Source organism: Microcebus murinus, chromosome 20 (assembly GCF_040939455.1).
Source record: "Microcebus murinus isolate Inina chromosome 20, M.murinus_Inina_mat1.0, whole genome shotgun sequence".
NCBI lineage: Eukaryota > Metazoa > Chordata > Mammalia > Primates > Cheirogaleidae > Microcebus > Microcebus murinus.
Window position 1 is genome coordinate 30,341,886 of NC_134123.1, and position 13,324 is coordinate 30,355,209.

The 13,324-nt window shown below is 53.3% G+C and overlaps 1 protein-coding gene across 1 annotated transcript in view; it reads left to right on the forward strand.

Moving 5' to 3' along the window:
* Positions 1-13,324, forward strand: part of PLCG2 (phospholipase C gamma 2) — a 134,757-nt gene that overhangs the window by 99,298 nt on the left and 22,135 nt on the right. Inside the window, exons 22-26 of the mRNA XM_075995816.1 lie at positions 3,471-3,580; positions 6,811-6,907; positions 8,285-8,351; positions 10,347-10,504; positions 12,539-12,641. Of these exons, the coding sequence (XP_075851931.1) occupies positions 3,471-3,580; positions 6,811-6,907; positions 8,285-8,351; positions 10,347-10,504; positions 12,539-12,641 (535 nt within the window). The remainder of the gene's footprint in view (positions 1-3,470; positions 3,581-6,810; positions 6,908-8,284; positions 8,352-10,346; positions 10,505-12,538; positions 12,642-13,324) is intronic.

Consider the following 13,324-nt stretch of genomic DNA (forward strand, 5'->3'; position numbering starts at 1 on the left):
TGTCCCATGGCAGTGATAGCCAGGCAAGGGAATATTCTGGAAAACCTGGTTAAAAAAAAAAGAGAAGAAATGATGATTGACAACACGAAGTCTAGTTTCAGGGAAAAGGTTAATGGAATTCCATCCGCATGCAGCTGTGCCTTGCTAAAATTCTGAGGTTTGATGAACCACCTTTGGGCCAAATGGCTTCTAATTAAAAGTCTTTCAAATGTTTTTAGCTCGCTGGCTGAGCCCGCGGTGTTTATAAATTCCATTTGGTTCGCTGACCTCCTTGCCATGCTCACGCTATCTCCTCTTCCCACCCCGACACTGTTGTGTAATTTCACGCAGGTAGGGATGGATTTTACTCTTAGCCCCCGGCTCCTCCTTGCTTCGGTTTCATCTCCAATTTAGTTTGAGCCGGTTTTCTGTTTGGGGGACCATCTGGCGCACAATGAACGTGCAACCCTCCCTTAGCAAGGGCCCCTGCTTGTGGGCCCTGTTGAAATCCATTCCTTTTTCTTTTTCTTTTTTTTTTTAAATTTATAATCCTTGGCCAATGCAGATCTCTTTCAAAGTGAAGTCTTGAAAAATTGTGGGCAAATGGAGCCGTGTGCAAAGTGTGCGAAGGGGTCTCAGCTAGCAGCAAAGACTTTTGTTAGAAGTGAAGGACGTTCTGGCGATGAGAGCGGTCACCCCCTTTCCCCGTGGGTAGGTTTTGCAGATTTAGCTGGGGCCTCTTAAGTAACTTTAGCAGACTGGATGTTTTTCTCCTTGCTGGGATGGTATACTTGCAGTTTATTTTGATGGGCTTGGGTTTTTCTCCTTTTGCCCTTTGAAACATAATTTCAGAAGACACAGGCTCAAACGTCCCTGAAGGTTAGGCAGATCACGTGAGTGAGCAGAGCTGTCCCGGGCATGAGAAACATTCAACTGTATGTGACAGAGGAGTGCAGGTTTGGTGACAAATGGCAGCTGGCACTTGGCTCCCTGGCAGCCAGATGGCAGGGGTGACGGAGACTTCGGAAAGCTGGGGAACAGAGACCCCATCTCCGGGGCAGCCACTCCTCATAGCACCTGATTGTCACCTCTCCCAGAGGACAGGCCAGGTCTTCCGATTTCTCAAGCCGGGCCAGACATCTGGACGTTTTGTGTGAAATCTCCCAAGTTTTAAATTGTGGCAGCTGAAGCAAGGTGTTTAGAGAAAACCTTCCTGCACTGAGCGAGTTGAATAAAACACAATCGTACGCACGCCAAGTTTGACCTCAAGCCACCAGTGTGTGATGAGCGCGTCAGAGTGGGGTTATTACTGTTATGACTGACAAATGACGTAGCAGTTAAACACAGTGAAAGAAAGAGAGAGAATCAACTTTCATCTTACCACCCGCGAGCAGCAGCTCATTGCATTTTTGGGTGTTCGTCCCTTCTGGTCTCTGCCCACCTGGACATATTTTCTAGTCACCGCCACCTGCCCCCGCCTTTTGTATTGTACTTTATGCACTTGCTGCTGGGTCACACGTTGGTTTCTCCATCACTGATCTTCTCAGTGACCGTTGTCGTCGGTCAAACCTGATAGGCTGAGTGATTTAGAGGAAATACGTAGATTAAGAATTTTAACTTAGAAAAGTGTTGGGCAGTTCTGCCAGCTTAGCCATGTCCCCATCAGTGGCCATGCGGGGCATTTCCTAGCCTTTGCTTCTCAAGTTAACACGACAGCGACCTTTTCCACGCTCGAGACTCGAAGTCTCATATTCGCATATTTGCTTCTGGTAAGTCCTTGGAGCTGGGATGACCAGACGGACAGTCGTGGGTAACGCACGCCCCAGGTGCCGTTCCAAGCTCTTGGCAGCGGTTCGCTCATTAGTCCTCAGAGCAGCCCCGTGAGGTAGGTACTGCTTGTGTGCCCATTTTACAGACGAGGAAACTGAGGCAGGTAGAGGCTGAATAATTGCCGAGGTCACGCAGCTAGGAAGGTGTGGAGCTGGAGTGGACCCAGGCAGTCTGGCTGTGGGGCGTGTGCTGTGAACCACTCGGCTCTGCCACTCGCCCGCTTGGTCATCTGGGGGATGGCTCGTTTCTCCCTAGTTCATGAGGAGCCTTACGTGAGGACCTCTCCTGCCATCTGCAGGATCTGCCATCTTCCTCCTCGTGGAAGTCATCGTATGGTACCCACCCCGCCACTGGTGTTCCCTGCTGTGGCCTTGGAGCCTGGCTCCTGTCTTTCCGTCCTCCCTGGAAGCAGGATACGCAGGCAGAGCCTTCTCCGTTTGAGGGGTTGGGGAGAGAAGGGCGGTGGCTCTGTCGGCCTCCAGTTGGAGATTCCCAATCCCCAGGGCAGAGCTTCTAGAACCCGCGTTGCCTCCAGTGGAACATCAGGAACTAGGGCAGCAACTCACACGAATCGATCCGGTTCTGGACTTAGCCGCTTACCAGCTGGCTGATCCTGGGCAAGGTGTGGCTACGTCATTTCTCTCACTGCCTCAGTTTCCTCATCTGTAAAATGGGCGCAGTCCTATGACTACCTACCTGTTAGGGTTGCTGTAAGGATTAATGGAGTTACTCGAAGGCTCAGAACGAGGCTTCCACTACCACGAGCCCTTAAGAAATGCGGGCTGTCGTCAGCTTTATCGTCACGTGCACCGTCTCATTTAGTCGTCTCAATAAAGCCCTGTGAAACACATACAGACGTCGAATTCCCATTGCACAGATGGGCACGTGAGGATCGGAGAGCCTCGAACTTACAAAACCACTAAGGGGGCAGAGCGGTGACTCGAACCTACCCGTCCGACTCCACAGTGCGTGCGCTCTGAGAGTCAGTTCCAGAAGGATCCCTTGTAAAAATCCTGCTCCCGTTTCCCATCAGTGGGAGGAGGAGGGAAGCCGCTGATATAAACAGGCTTGACAATTTCAGAGGTTTTTCCCATTCATATTTGCTTGCCGGGTGGGTGGTCGTTTTGCCACTGTTTTGCGCTTGCGAGCAGAAGGCATTAAAGCAAATTCATTGAAGAGCAATTTTGTCCCAAGTAAGTTTTATCTTACGTGTCTCTGCCAACAGAGACCTCCTTTCACAGAGACCTGCATTTCACAGAGAAGCGCCCCGTTTCTTGTGTGACAATGGTGGTGAGGGCCCCTGGCTTGCCTGACAATGGTGGTGAGGGCTCCCAAACGGCCAGGAAATGATGTTGCCCTTGAACTTCTTGGATGGTTGTTGAGCACAGGCGCTGTGGTGGTGGTCGTGGCTTCATCTAAAAGGCACAGGCTTTCTTCACTGAGGAAATTGAGCAACAGTAGGTCCCTGCTATGTGACTTTTAGGGGCTTCGGTTCCTTTGCAATGCCCGTCCCTTGCCAGCAGATGGTGGTCTAACCATGGACTGAAGCCCACAGCTCCCTGGTGGGAAGAACCAAATGGTGCCAGGGCATGCACATGCCCCCTCCTCCTCCTGTCGCCTGGCCTGACCTTTTCCTTCTTGTTTTTCCTCCCCCCCAAAAGCCTCAGAGGACCGTGAAAGCTCTGTATGACTACAAAGCCAAGCAGAGCGACGAGCTGAGCTTCTGCCGTGGCGCCCTCATCCACAATGTCTCCAAGGAGCCCGGGGGCTGGTAAGGCTGAGCGGGGGCTGGGCTGTGTGTGGCAGGGGAGCTTGGCTTGTCCCCTCTTGGTGACGAGACTCAGGTGCTGGCTGAGCTCTGACTCCCTTTGTCTGCCGCTCTGGGCTGGCTCTGAGCTATTGTGCTAAGTCCTTGGGGAAGGTGGCTTGGTGCACGCACCACTTGGGAAAGTGGATAAACTACAATGTTAACAGTTCCCATTACGTCATGTATCTTTTATATCATCATATATTGTATGCTATTATAATTACAACAGCAGCTACCGTCTATCGAGGTCGTACTCTGTGCTGAGCACTCTAATTGTCTCCATGCATTGTCTAACCAAATCTCCACTGTAGCCCTGTGGTTGTGAATATGATTATCTTTGCTTTACAGATGGGGTAAATGAGGCTTTCCAAGGTCACATAGCTACTAAATAGCACAGGCTCTGCCCATTCCACAAGCTTGTGTGTTGTTTTCAATTCAAATTCTTATGCTATTGCTTAGTCCCGTGCTCTGTGCAATGGCCCCATCCTGAATTGAAAAGAGTGCATCTTTAGGCAGTTTCTTGAGTGTGCTGGGGTTTAGATACCTCGTCCCTTTTTCACCTTGGAAGAAAATTTCACTGCTCATTGATAGGTTGTTAGGCAAGGGGTTTTGTGGGGTCACTTCTGAGAGCAATAAGAACTTGCTCATAACCATGCACCCTGGCAGAGATTCAAGCACCTCACAAGATTGCCATTTCTTCCTCCCACAACATAGCTGGACCTGACTTAAAAAAATCTGAATAGTAGTGTGTAGGGTGTATGGAATGCTTATTTGTGTCAAGCACCATTTTAAGCACTTCATTGGAAATAACTCATTTGATCTACATGGTGACCACATAAATCTGGTTCTGTCGTTGCCTGCATTTTACAGATGAGGAAACTGAAGCACAGAGACATGTAGTGACTTGTCCAGGGTCACACAGCAGGCTGAGATTTGAACCCTTCTGAGTCCAGAGCCCACATTCTTAACCTCATTTATCTTTGAGGTCCCTCCCTGCTCTCCTGCTCTAATTCAGGGATTTCCAAACTTTTTCTTTAAAAATGAGAACCTCATTTGAAACCAATTCTTACTGGATCCCTAGAATCAAAAATTGGCAACAGCATATAAGATCTGAGAGGTAGAATGTAGTGAAAGGGGAAAAAAGAGAAATGGGCGACAGCAGAGTTATCTGTTGAAGCTGCAGTGGGGCTTGGAGCTGCCCAGTTTGGTCCCCCTGCTGTCCCCACTGCAGCTGTCCCCACTGCAGCCCTGGGTCTCCTCCTCGGAGGCGCCCAGGCCCAGTTTGCTGACTTGTGTCATCCATCTGCCCTTCCCCGATTCAGCGGTTTGGCTTTGCCGAGGTCCCTCCCTTCTAAGTGGCACAGCCCGGGTTCAGGTGTGTCCCGGGCCCGTGGCACTTCCTCATTGTGCTCCTGCACGCTGCTCTGTCACCGTCCTCGTCCTCCCTGGGTGGCTGGAGTCTAGACAGTTACTGCAATTCACTGTTTTGCGTTATGTGGGAGACAGCCTCCTGCCTCTGGTATGGAGTGACCCAGATGTCGGCTCTTGTCTTGAGATGGAGTAAGAAGCTGGTGGAAGTCCCTCTGGCGAGGGACTATGGGAAAACTGCCCATTCCTTGTTCTCTTTCTGGTGACAGTACCGCCGCCCAGGGGGCTGCCTGCGGCCCGCCCGACCACCTTTCTTTGCATCCTCCCAAACTGGTTCCCCTGAAGCTGGGGGGAATGAATAGTTTTAGTCCAAACCAAGATGTTTTTGAGAGTGAAGGGAATGCTATCATTAATAATTACACCCGGGCGACAGGTGTAAAGTGCCCAGTCCTGTGCAGATGGGACGTAGGGTCGCCCTATGTTCGGCCAGCCTTGCCCGAGGTGGCTGTGGAGCAGTCAGCAGCCCTGCGTTTCCGGCAGGTGGACGGAACAGTCAGTCCTGCTCTTTCAGGCCAAAACATTTAGGCGCTTCCCACCAGTGTGGAGTATAGATTTGATTAAGATCCAAAGAGGCCTGGTACGGGGGGAAGACAGGTGTGTGATTATAAATTAAACATGAGGTGTGGACGCTCAGATGGCTGTGGGGACAGGATGCCGGGGTGGGGGAACACAGAGAAGGGTGCTCAGCCTAGGTGGCAGTCAGGGAAGACACCTGGGAGAGGAAGTGCCCGAGCTGAGTCCTACCTGGTTAGGAGGAAGAAGGTGGGTACGAACAGCAGGGACCAAGTCATGGAAGCCGGGCAGCTCGGCAGGTGCGTGGTGGGGACAGCGGATTGTCTGGAGTGAATGTCAAGTTTGGGTCACGGAGAGTCCTGGGGTCGGCCGTACCGGGCTCTGCTTGCCGGGCTAACGGGTCGGGGCTGGATTGTAAAGGCCGAGGGGAGCCGTCCTACGGCGTGGTTGCAGGTGCATTTGGAGGGGCCCTGGCTGCAGAAAGTGGCCCACAAGATGTCCAGGCTGGAAGGAGGCGGCCTGCATGCCGGGATGGACTTGGCCAGGGTGGCAGAGGGGGACAGAAGCTTGGAGGTGCTCGCAGTGTCGGGGGCAAGGCACATTCATGGATCAGTTATGTCCCTTGTTATTGGTGCTGCCATAAACTGAGGGAGCGGTATTTTAGCTGAATAACAACACAAACTAGTGCTGTGGCGTCCTTACTGCGTGCTGGGTAGGCACTGATCCACGCTCTTGGTGTAGGCCAGTTTCGGTGGTTCCAATAGACTCGTTGGAGCGGAGCGCTGGTGTTATCCCCATCTTCCGGATGGAGAGTAGGGGGGCATTGGATGTCCACGTAGCTGCTGGTGGAGCTGGAATTTGATTCCAGGCTGTCTGGCTCCAGAACCTTCTTCATACCAACTTCATCTCTTAATTCACAGCCTGAAATGGGGTTGAGCGTTTGTCTTATATATGGCCTCTTTCATCGACTCAAAGCATGGAAACTTTTGACTCTTGGCATCTTTGACCCAGCATTAGGATCATGTTAAGAGGAAGAAAGTGAGCCCCAATGACTCATTGGTGACTAGAAAGGAAAAAAACGGAAGCTCCCTTTGAGATGCTTCATTGTCACGGACAACGATCCCTCCCCTGGTCACTTGGCCCCTTGCTGCCCCTCCCCCGTGGGCATCGGGCCAGCGGCTGGGGCTCTCCTGAGCCCGGTGGGTTGTTAGTGCCGCCAGGGAGCGGCCTCGATGCGTTCTGTTTTCCTGCAGGTGGAAAGGAGATTACGGGACCAGGATCCAGCAGTACTTCCCGTCCAATTACGTCGAGGACATTTCCACCGCTGACGTGGAGGAGCTGGAAAAGCAGGTGCGTGTCCGTCACTCACCGTAAGGAGGGATCTGCCCACCCCGTTTCTCAGGGAGCCCCCCGAGCCGCCTCCGCGGGCGAATTTTTTTACCTGTGCTGCTCGTGGTCCCCGTGGAGCTCCAGGACAGGGAAGACAGAGTGATATGGAGATGGCGACTGTCCCCGAGCTGCTGTGGGTGAAAGTCGCTGTGACGAGCCAGTCGTATTTTAATCAGGTTGTGCTGGGCTGGAAGGCTTTGAATATGCAGGAGAATTCCCACTGGAGTGGAAGTGGCCAAATGGGGAATTTGTCCTCTGCTTAAAGCAGCTTGCAAATGAAACACATTTATTTTGGACAGCCAGACGCTCCGCACGTGCTCGGGGTGAGCAAGCAAGCGGCCTGACTGGGAGGTGAGATGAGGCCTCCGTGGTGACTTTGCAAAACTGGTTTTTGTTCCCCAGCTGCCTCTTGCCCGTAAGGCTCAGGGAGCAGCCACTTTCCGAGTGACAGCACCACACCTAGGATGACATCTTTGTAATGAGCCCATTAAGGTCCCATGAGAGCCCAAGGCATTTACTTTCTAAGGGTAATCTGGGAAGGCTTCCTGGAGGAAGGGGGGCACTTGAGCCTTAAAAGTCGAGTTAAACTTCAACAACCGAGAGACTGGCAGAATGGAATTGCAGGTGGGAGGTACAGTCAGCAAAGGGGTGGTGGGAACGTGGCTGTGTTCCGTGTGCTCAGGCTGAGGCAGGGACGTGACTCCCTCGTGGTGTGTGTGGCATTGCTCTTGCCTGCACGGTCAGCGTGAGCCTGGCAGGGAAGACGTGGGGATGGTACAGGCAGTCGGTGGACACGTGGTCTGCCAGCTCTCCTGACACTAAGATAGTCTCCATCTCAGCCGGACCCTGGCATGGCTCAAATGTGTCAGGGGACATGGAGCTGGGAAGGCTCACTGGGGCTCGGAAGGCCTTAAAAGCCAGATCACAGAGCCATGGATGGCTGCTTTCATGGGTCACAGGGAGCCACAGAAGGTTCTTGATCTGGGCTTTAGTGCGCCAGATAGTCCCGTTTCATCATAATGTCAGATAAAGGGTCTAGGATGTGTCGCGAAACCAGACCCGAGGAAGCCTCTTGACACCTGTTCCAGGATTCACAAGGCACGTTTTTGTGGGTAGCGAAATGAGACGCTGAACCTCCTGGCACCTGCTCACCGCCCGCTCCCTATCAGCCCCATGCTTCATTATTTAGCGCTGTCCCCGTGGACCCTGCCTGTGATGAAATCGCATTTTAAACAGTTCCACAGGCAGCGTCGCCGCTAAACGGCGCGCTTTGGAAACTGCGCGTGTTTTTATTATGCCCGTTACAACTGACGTGAGTTACGTCTTGTTTCTCCGCAGATTATTGAAGACAATCCCTTAGGGTCTCTTTGCAGAGGAATACTGGACCTCAATACCTATAACGTCGGTACGTGCACGCGCCATCTCAGCCTGATTCCCTCCCGCTGCCCACCCCCCCACCCCCGCGTGACCTAGACCCGCCCCGAGCAGGGAGGTGGCTGACCCAGGTCCCGTCTAGCCTTGGCTTTGATGCTGGCCCCAACCGGTCAGTGAGTAGGATGCTAGGTCTGCGTTAGTATCTGCCAAACTGCAAGTGCCCTCGCAGAGTCTGGTGCACGATACGTGCTTGGATGACGGTTACCTGTCACCGTTACCAGCATTGCTGTGACGATTTCCGGGACCTGCCTGTGTCTCCCGTGCGTTTTGAGGAAGGGCTGGAGCAGTTGGCTGAGCTGATGTGGGATGTGGAGTTGGGAGTGTCCCGGTCCTGAGCCCAGCTTTGCTGCTCAGTGGCTCTGTAGCCATGGGCCTGTCTCTTCCCCTCTCTGAACCTCAGACTCCTGGCTGCTCCGCTGGGGGGTCAGTCACATTCTGGAGTCTGCTGCAAGGGAGGAGGTGAAGGCCCGGCCCTGAGCACAGGCTGATGCAGTGGTGGCAGGGCTGGGAGCTGCAGAAGGCTGGAGTGGCCTGCTCCCGTGAGTGGCCCCTGTTTCTGCAGGCCTGACACCCCAGCCTGGGCTCGCCACTCCCAGACTCTCCCTGGGGAGGCCTGTGCATTGTCCCCTAGGCCTCAGATGACAGCAGTCCCAGGAGCTTCTGCTTTCTGCATTATAATGCTCCCCCCCACCCTTTACAACTATCCAGTACGATAGGTAGGAGAGGGATTCTTCACTCCAGTTAACAGATGAGAAAACCAAGCTCTCAAAGGGACCACGGCACCCGCTGAGGTCCCGTGGTGAGTTAACAGATGGGCCAGGCCTGGGGGGATGCAGGACTCCTTCACGTCTGAGGTTTTTGTAGCATCTCCGTGGACATGTTCGCGGAGCAGAGGCACACGGCTCGGCGGTTATGAGCAGGGAGCTCGGCGGCGTCAGGACCGAGCGTCACTGTTGCCATTACTGTGTGACCTTCCACCTGTTACATTCCCCCAACGAGCCTGCTGTCCCTCTTGCAAAATGGGCATAATGGGAACCGTACCCCCATGAGGTTGTGATAAGGGTTAAGTAGACACCATGCACGCCATCTATTTATAGATCTTGCCTGGCATCTAAGAGCTTAGAAATCTTAGCTACTGACATTACTTGGCAGATAATTTCCCCCCTAATAACCTCAATTTTCTTCTCTATGAAATACATTTTCTGTGTATAGAGAATCTATTCCACGACTCCCTGGTGACATCAGGCAGTGCTTGGTGTGCTCTGGCTCGTGGCCATGTCATTCCAGTCTCTCCCTCCACTTTCACGTGCCTGTGTCCCCCGTGGTTGTCTCGGATCTCTCTCCCCTTCCTCTTGCAAGGATACCCATCGGTGGGTTTAGGGTTTATCGTAAAACCAGGACGATCTCATCTTAGATCAACCCTTTGCACTCGCTTTCTTATCGATTCCTTTATTCTACTCGGGATTTAATTTTTTAAATACCCCCGATTTTACAAAGCGCGGCAGTAGAATAAAAAACTGGAGTTTCTTTTCATGCAAACTTATTTATTTTGATTTTTTTATATTTCAAATTATTGACACATTCAAAGAGTAATTTTAATCTCTGTAATGTTTCATGGTGTGAGCTGCTACCGACGGTAACCATGTCAAGTCACACTCGACATCCGAGTGCAAAGGGTTAAGATGCTTAACCTAAGTACGTACCCCAAGACCCTGGTTCTAAATGAGTCCAGGTTCACAGGTTCTGGGCAGTTGACACATCTTTCTGGAGGTCACAGCTCAGCCCACCGCACAGCTCAGGCAGTCACGTGCGGAGGGTCCAGATGCCGCCTGGCGTGTCCCCGTGAGCGCTGAGCACAATCGCGGCCGCGGCGGCTTGGTCTGGTGCCTGAGAGGAGCGGCTCGGAGTCCGCGCTTCCTGGCCTTCTCACGGGACCATCGGGGCTTCCTCTTCTTCCCTCCCGAAGTGAAAGCTCCGCACGGGAAAAACCAGAAGCCCTTCGTCTTCATCCTGGAGCCCAAGAAGCAGGGCGACCCTCCGGTGGAGTTTGCCACAGACCGGGTGGAGGAGCTCTTCGAGTGGTTTCAGAGCATCCGGGAGATCACCTGGAAGATCGACACCAAGGTAGGCACTCTGCGCGCCTGGGCGGGGGCCCGGGCAGTCTCCGGCGCCCTGCAAAGTCACAGGGGGGTCCAGGCAGCAGCAGCAGCAGGCCCCCGGGGCTGCACAGAACTCAAGGAGACACGGTGGATTCAGATGATAGGAAAACCTCTCATTAGGGAGAAAGCAAGGGAGCAGGGCGGTCTGGCTTGAGCCTTCAGAAGGCTCAGAGTGTGCAGCCTTGTCCTCCCTGGGGCCTCATATCTTGCTGGACTCACTCTTCCAAGTCCCCTGGAGGAAAGTTGTCCTTTTTAGGAGACTTTGCAGAGTCCCCAGGATGTGAACCATGGGGTCAGAGGCAGGAGGTGTTTTAGTATTTCAGTGACATCTTCTGTCCTGTTTGGCCCTGTCTCTCACCGAAGAAGTGCTGCCTTGCTCATCTTGATTGATTTGTTTCTAAACATTGTCCAAAGCGGCCTGGGTCCTTCCCCCAGGAAGCATCCGCCGAGTTCGCCTCCCTGGCTCTACAATGGGCCCTGGGAGCACAGCAGTCGACGAGACCCGTTTTTTTTCTTGCGGAGGACCTTCCCCTCTGGAAGGGAATGGCCTGTCCAGGGTCACCCTCCGTTGGGGCCCCCGCCTTGGGCTGGCAGCGTCTAGGGAAGGCGAGAGCTTCTGCATGGGAACTGGGGGGTTTGGGATCAGACAGACTCGAACTCGCATCCCGGCAGAGTCCGGCCCTGGAAAGCAACCAGACTTCCCTGGGCCTCCAAATACTTCACTCCTAAGTATGTAATGATCGCACTATCGTTGTACAAGGGTGACGCGGGAAAGTGTCACCACATCTTTGATGGTGGAGTCACGTGCCATCTGCTCTTTCTCGTGGCTGCAGAGCTGGAAGGGAACTGTAGGGTTTCCCATGTACGCGTCTCCCAAGGGACTGATTGTAAAGCTTTCCGGGCCCGCGACCCCTTGCTGCAGCTGGCGGGTCTCTCTCCTCCCTGGTACTTGCAGTGGGCACCGCCCAGTGGCCTTGTCCTCCCTCCCCCCAGGGGCCCCACTTCTTGCCTGTCTCCGGTCACCAGAGTCTCCTGGACTCACTCTTCCAAGTCCCCTAGAGGGAAATTGTCCTTTTTAGGAGACTTTGCAGAGTCCCCGGGCTGTGAACCATGGGGTCAGAGGCAGGAGGTGTTTTAGTATTTCAGTGACATCTTCTCCAGGACCAGGTGGCTGAGGGTGGGTGTGGTGACACAGAGCTGTGATTCGGGGTGGGAGCACTGGCTTTGGGTCAGGCCAGTCACTTAGGCTTCTGGTCTTGATGCTGGCTGTGTGGCCTGAGGGAAGCTACCTAGCCTCTCTGTGTTAATTCTGCCTCTCGGGACGTGTGCACCGAGATGGCATCCATCGAGCACCCAGCATGCATTGCAAAGCTAAGCACCCCCTGCTCAGTGACTGTTGTTACCTCGGTATCCTCTCAAAGCTCCCCGCTGGCTGATGGGGAGGCCCGAGAGGGCTGCCTGGTTTGGGGAGAAATGAGCAGCTCCCTCCTTGCTAGATGGGCTTAGATTTGACGGTGGGTCCTCTGAAGGGAACGGGCACATGACCTGGGCCCTGGGGACAGATCTGTGATGGGCATTCAGAGGCAGGCAGGGGGCTTTCAAGTTCCAGGGGCAAAGGGGCTAGAGTGAGGACAAGGATGTTGTCGTCACAGCCCGAGAGCCTTTGGAGAACTAGAATTCAATGAACCGTGACATTGTGGCTTTAGGGGGAGGGTTACGGGGAGAGGGCAAGTGACAGAGAATAGCCCCTCCCCATGCCATCCTGAGCCCCGTCTATTTGTGAGATCTGCAGCCGGCCAGGACTGAGCCAGACTCCAACCCAGCTAGAAACGTTAAAAGGGAGGAAGGATGGGGGGGGCGATTCTTCAGGAAAGGAAAACACTCAACCCTACTAAAGCTCTGAGGGCGCATCGGGGCAAAGTGGGGTTGGAGGAGGAAACTGCCAGGTGAGCGTGGGATTTCTGGAGGGCTGGAACTAAAGCTGGGTGACCCCAAACAGGAGAACAACATGAAGTACTGGGAGAAGAACCAATCGATCGCCATCGAGCTCTCGGACCTGGTGGTCTACTGCAAACCAACCAGCAAAACCAAGGATAACTTAGGTAACACCTTCCCCATGACTCTGCCCCCCAACTGCAGTGGAAATTTCCTTCTGAGCCTGACATTTTCAGGGATGGTGTTTTCCTGCTCACCCGTAGCTGCTCAAGGCAGATGCCTCACCTTGTGTTTGTCCTCGGGGTGAGGATACTGGTGGAAGAGACCCAAACCCACTTAAAGGGTGGGTGAGTTTTATACTGCTGCTGTAACAAATGACCACAAACTTAGTGGCTGCAGACCAGAAGTCTAGAATCAGCATCCCTGGGCCAAAATCAAGGTGTTGGCAGGGCTGTACTCCCTCCAGGGGGAATCATGTGCTTTGCTTCTTCCAGTCCCTGGTGGCTGCCAGCGTTCCTTGGCTTGTGGCCACATCACACTCATCTCTGCCTTTGAGGTCACAGGGCCCCCTTCTCTTCTACCTCCCTGTTATTTAATAGAAGGACCTTGTGATTGTGTTCAGCCCACCTGGATAATCCAGGGTCATCTCCCCACTTCAAGCTACTTAATAACATCCATGAAATCCCTTTTGCCATGCAAGGTAACATTGTCACAGGTTCCAGGGATTGAGACCTAGATATTTTGGAGGCCATTATTCGGCCTACCATGGGGCCCATTAAGAAATAGATCTTCCACCCAACACTCCAAAGTAGCAAGTTCTTTGATGATGCCATTTATATTTTATTTCTCC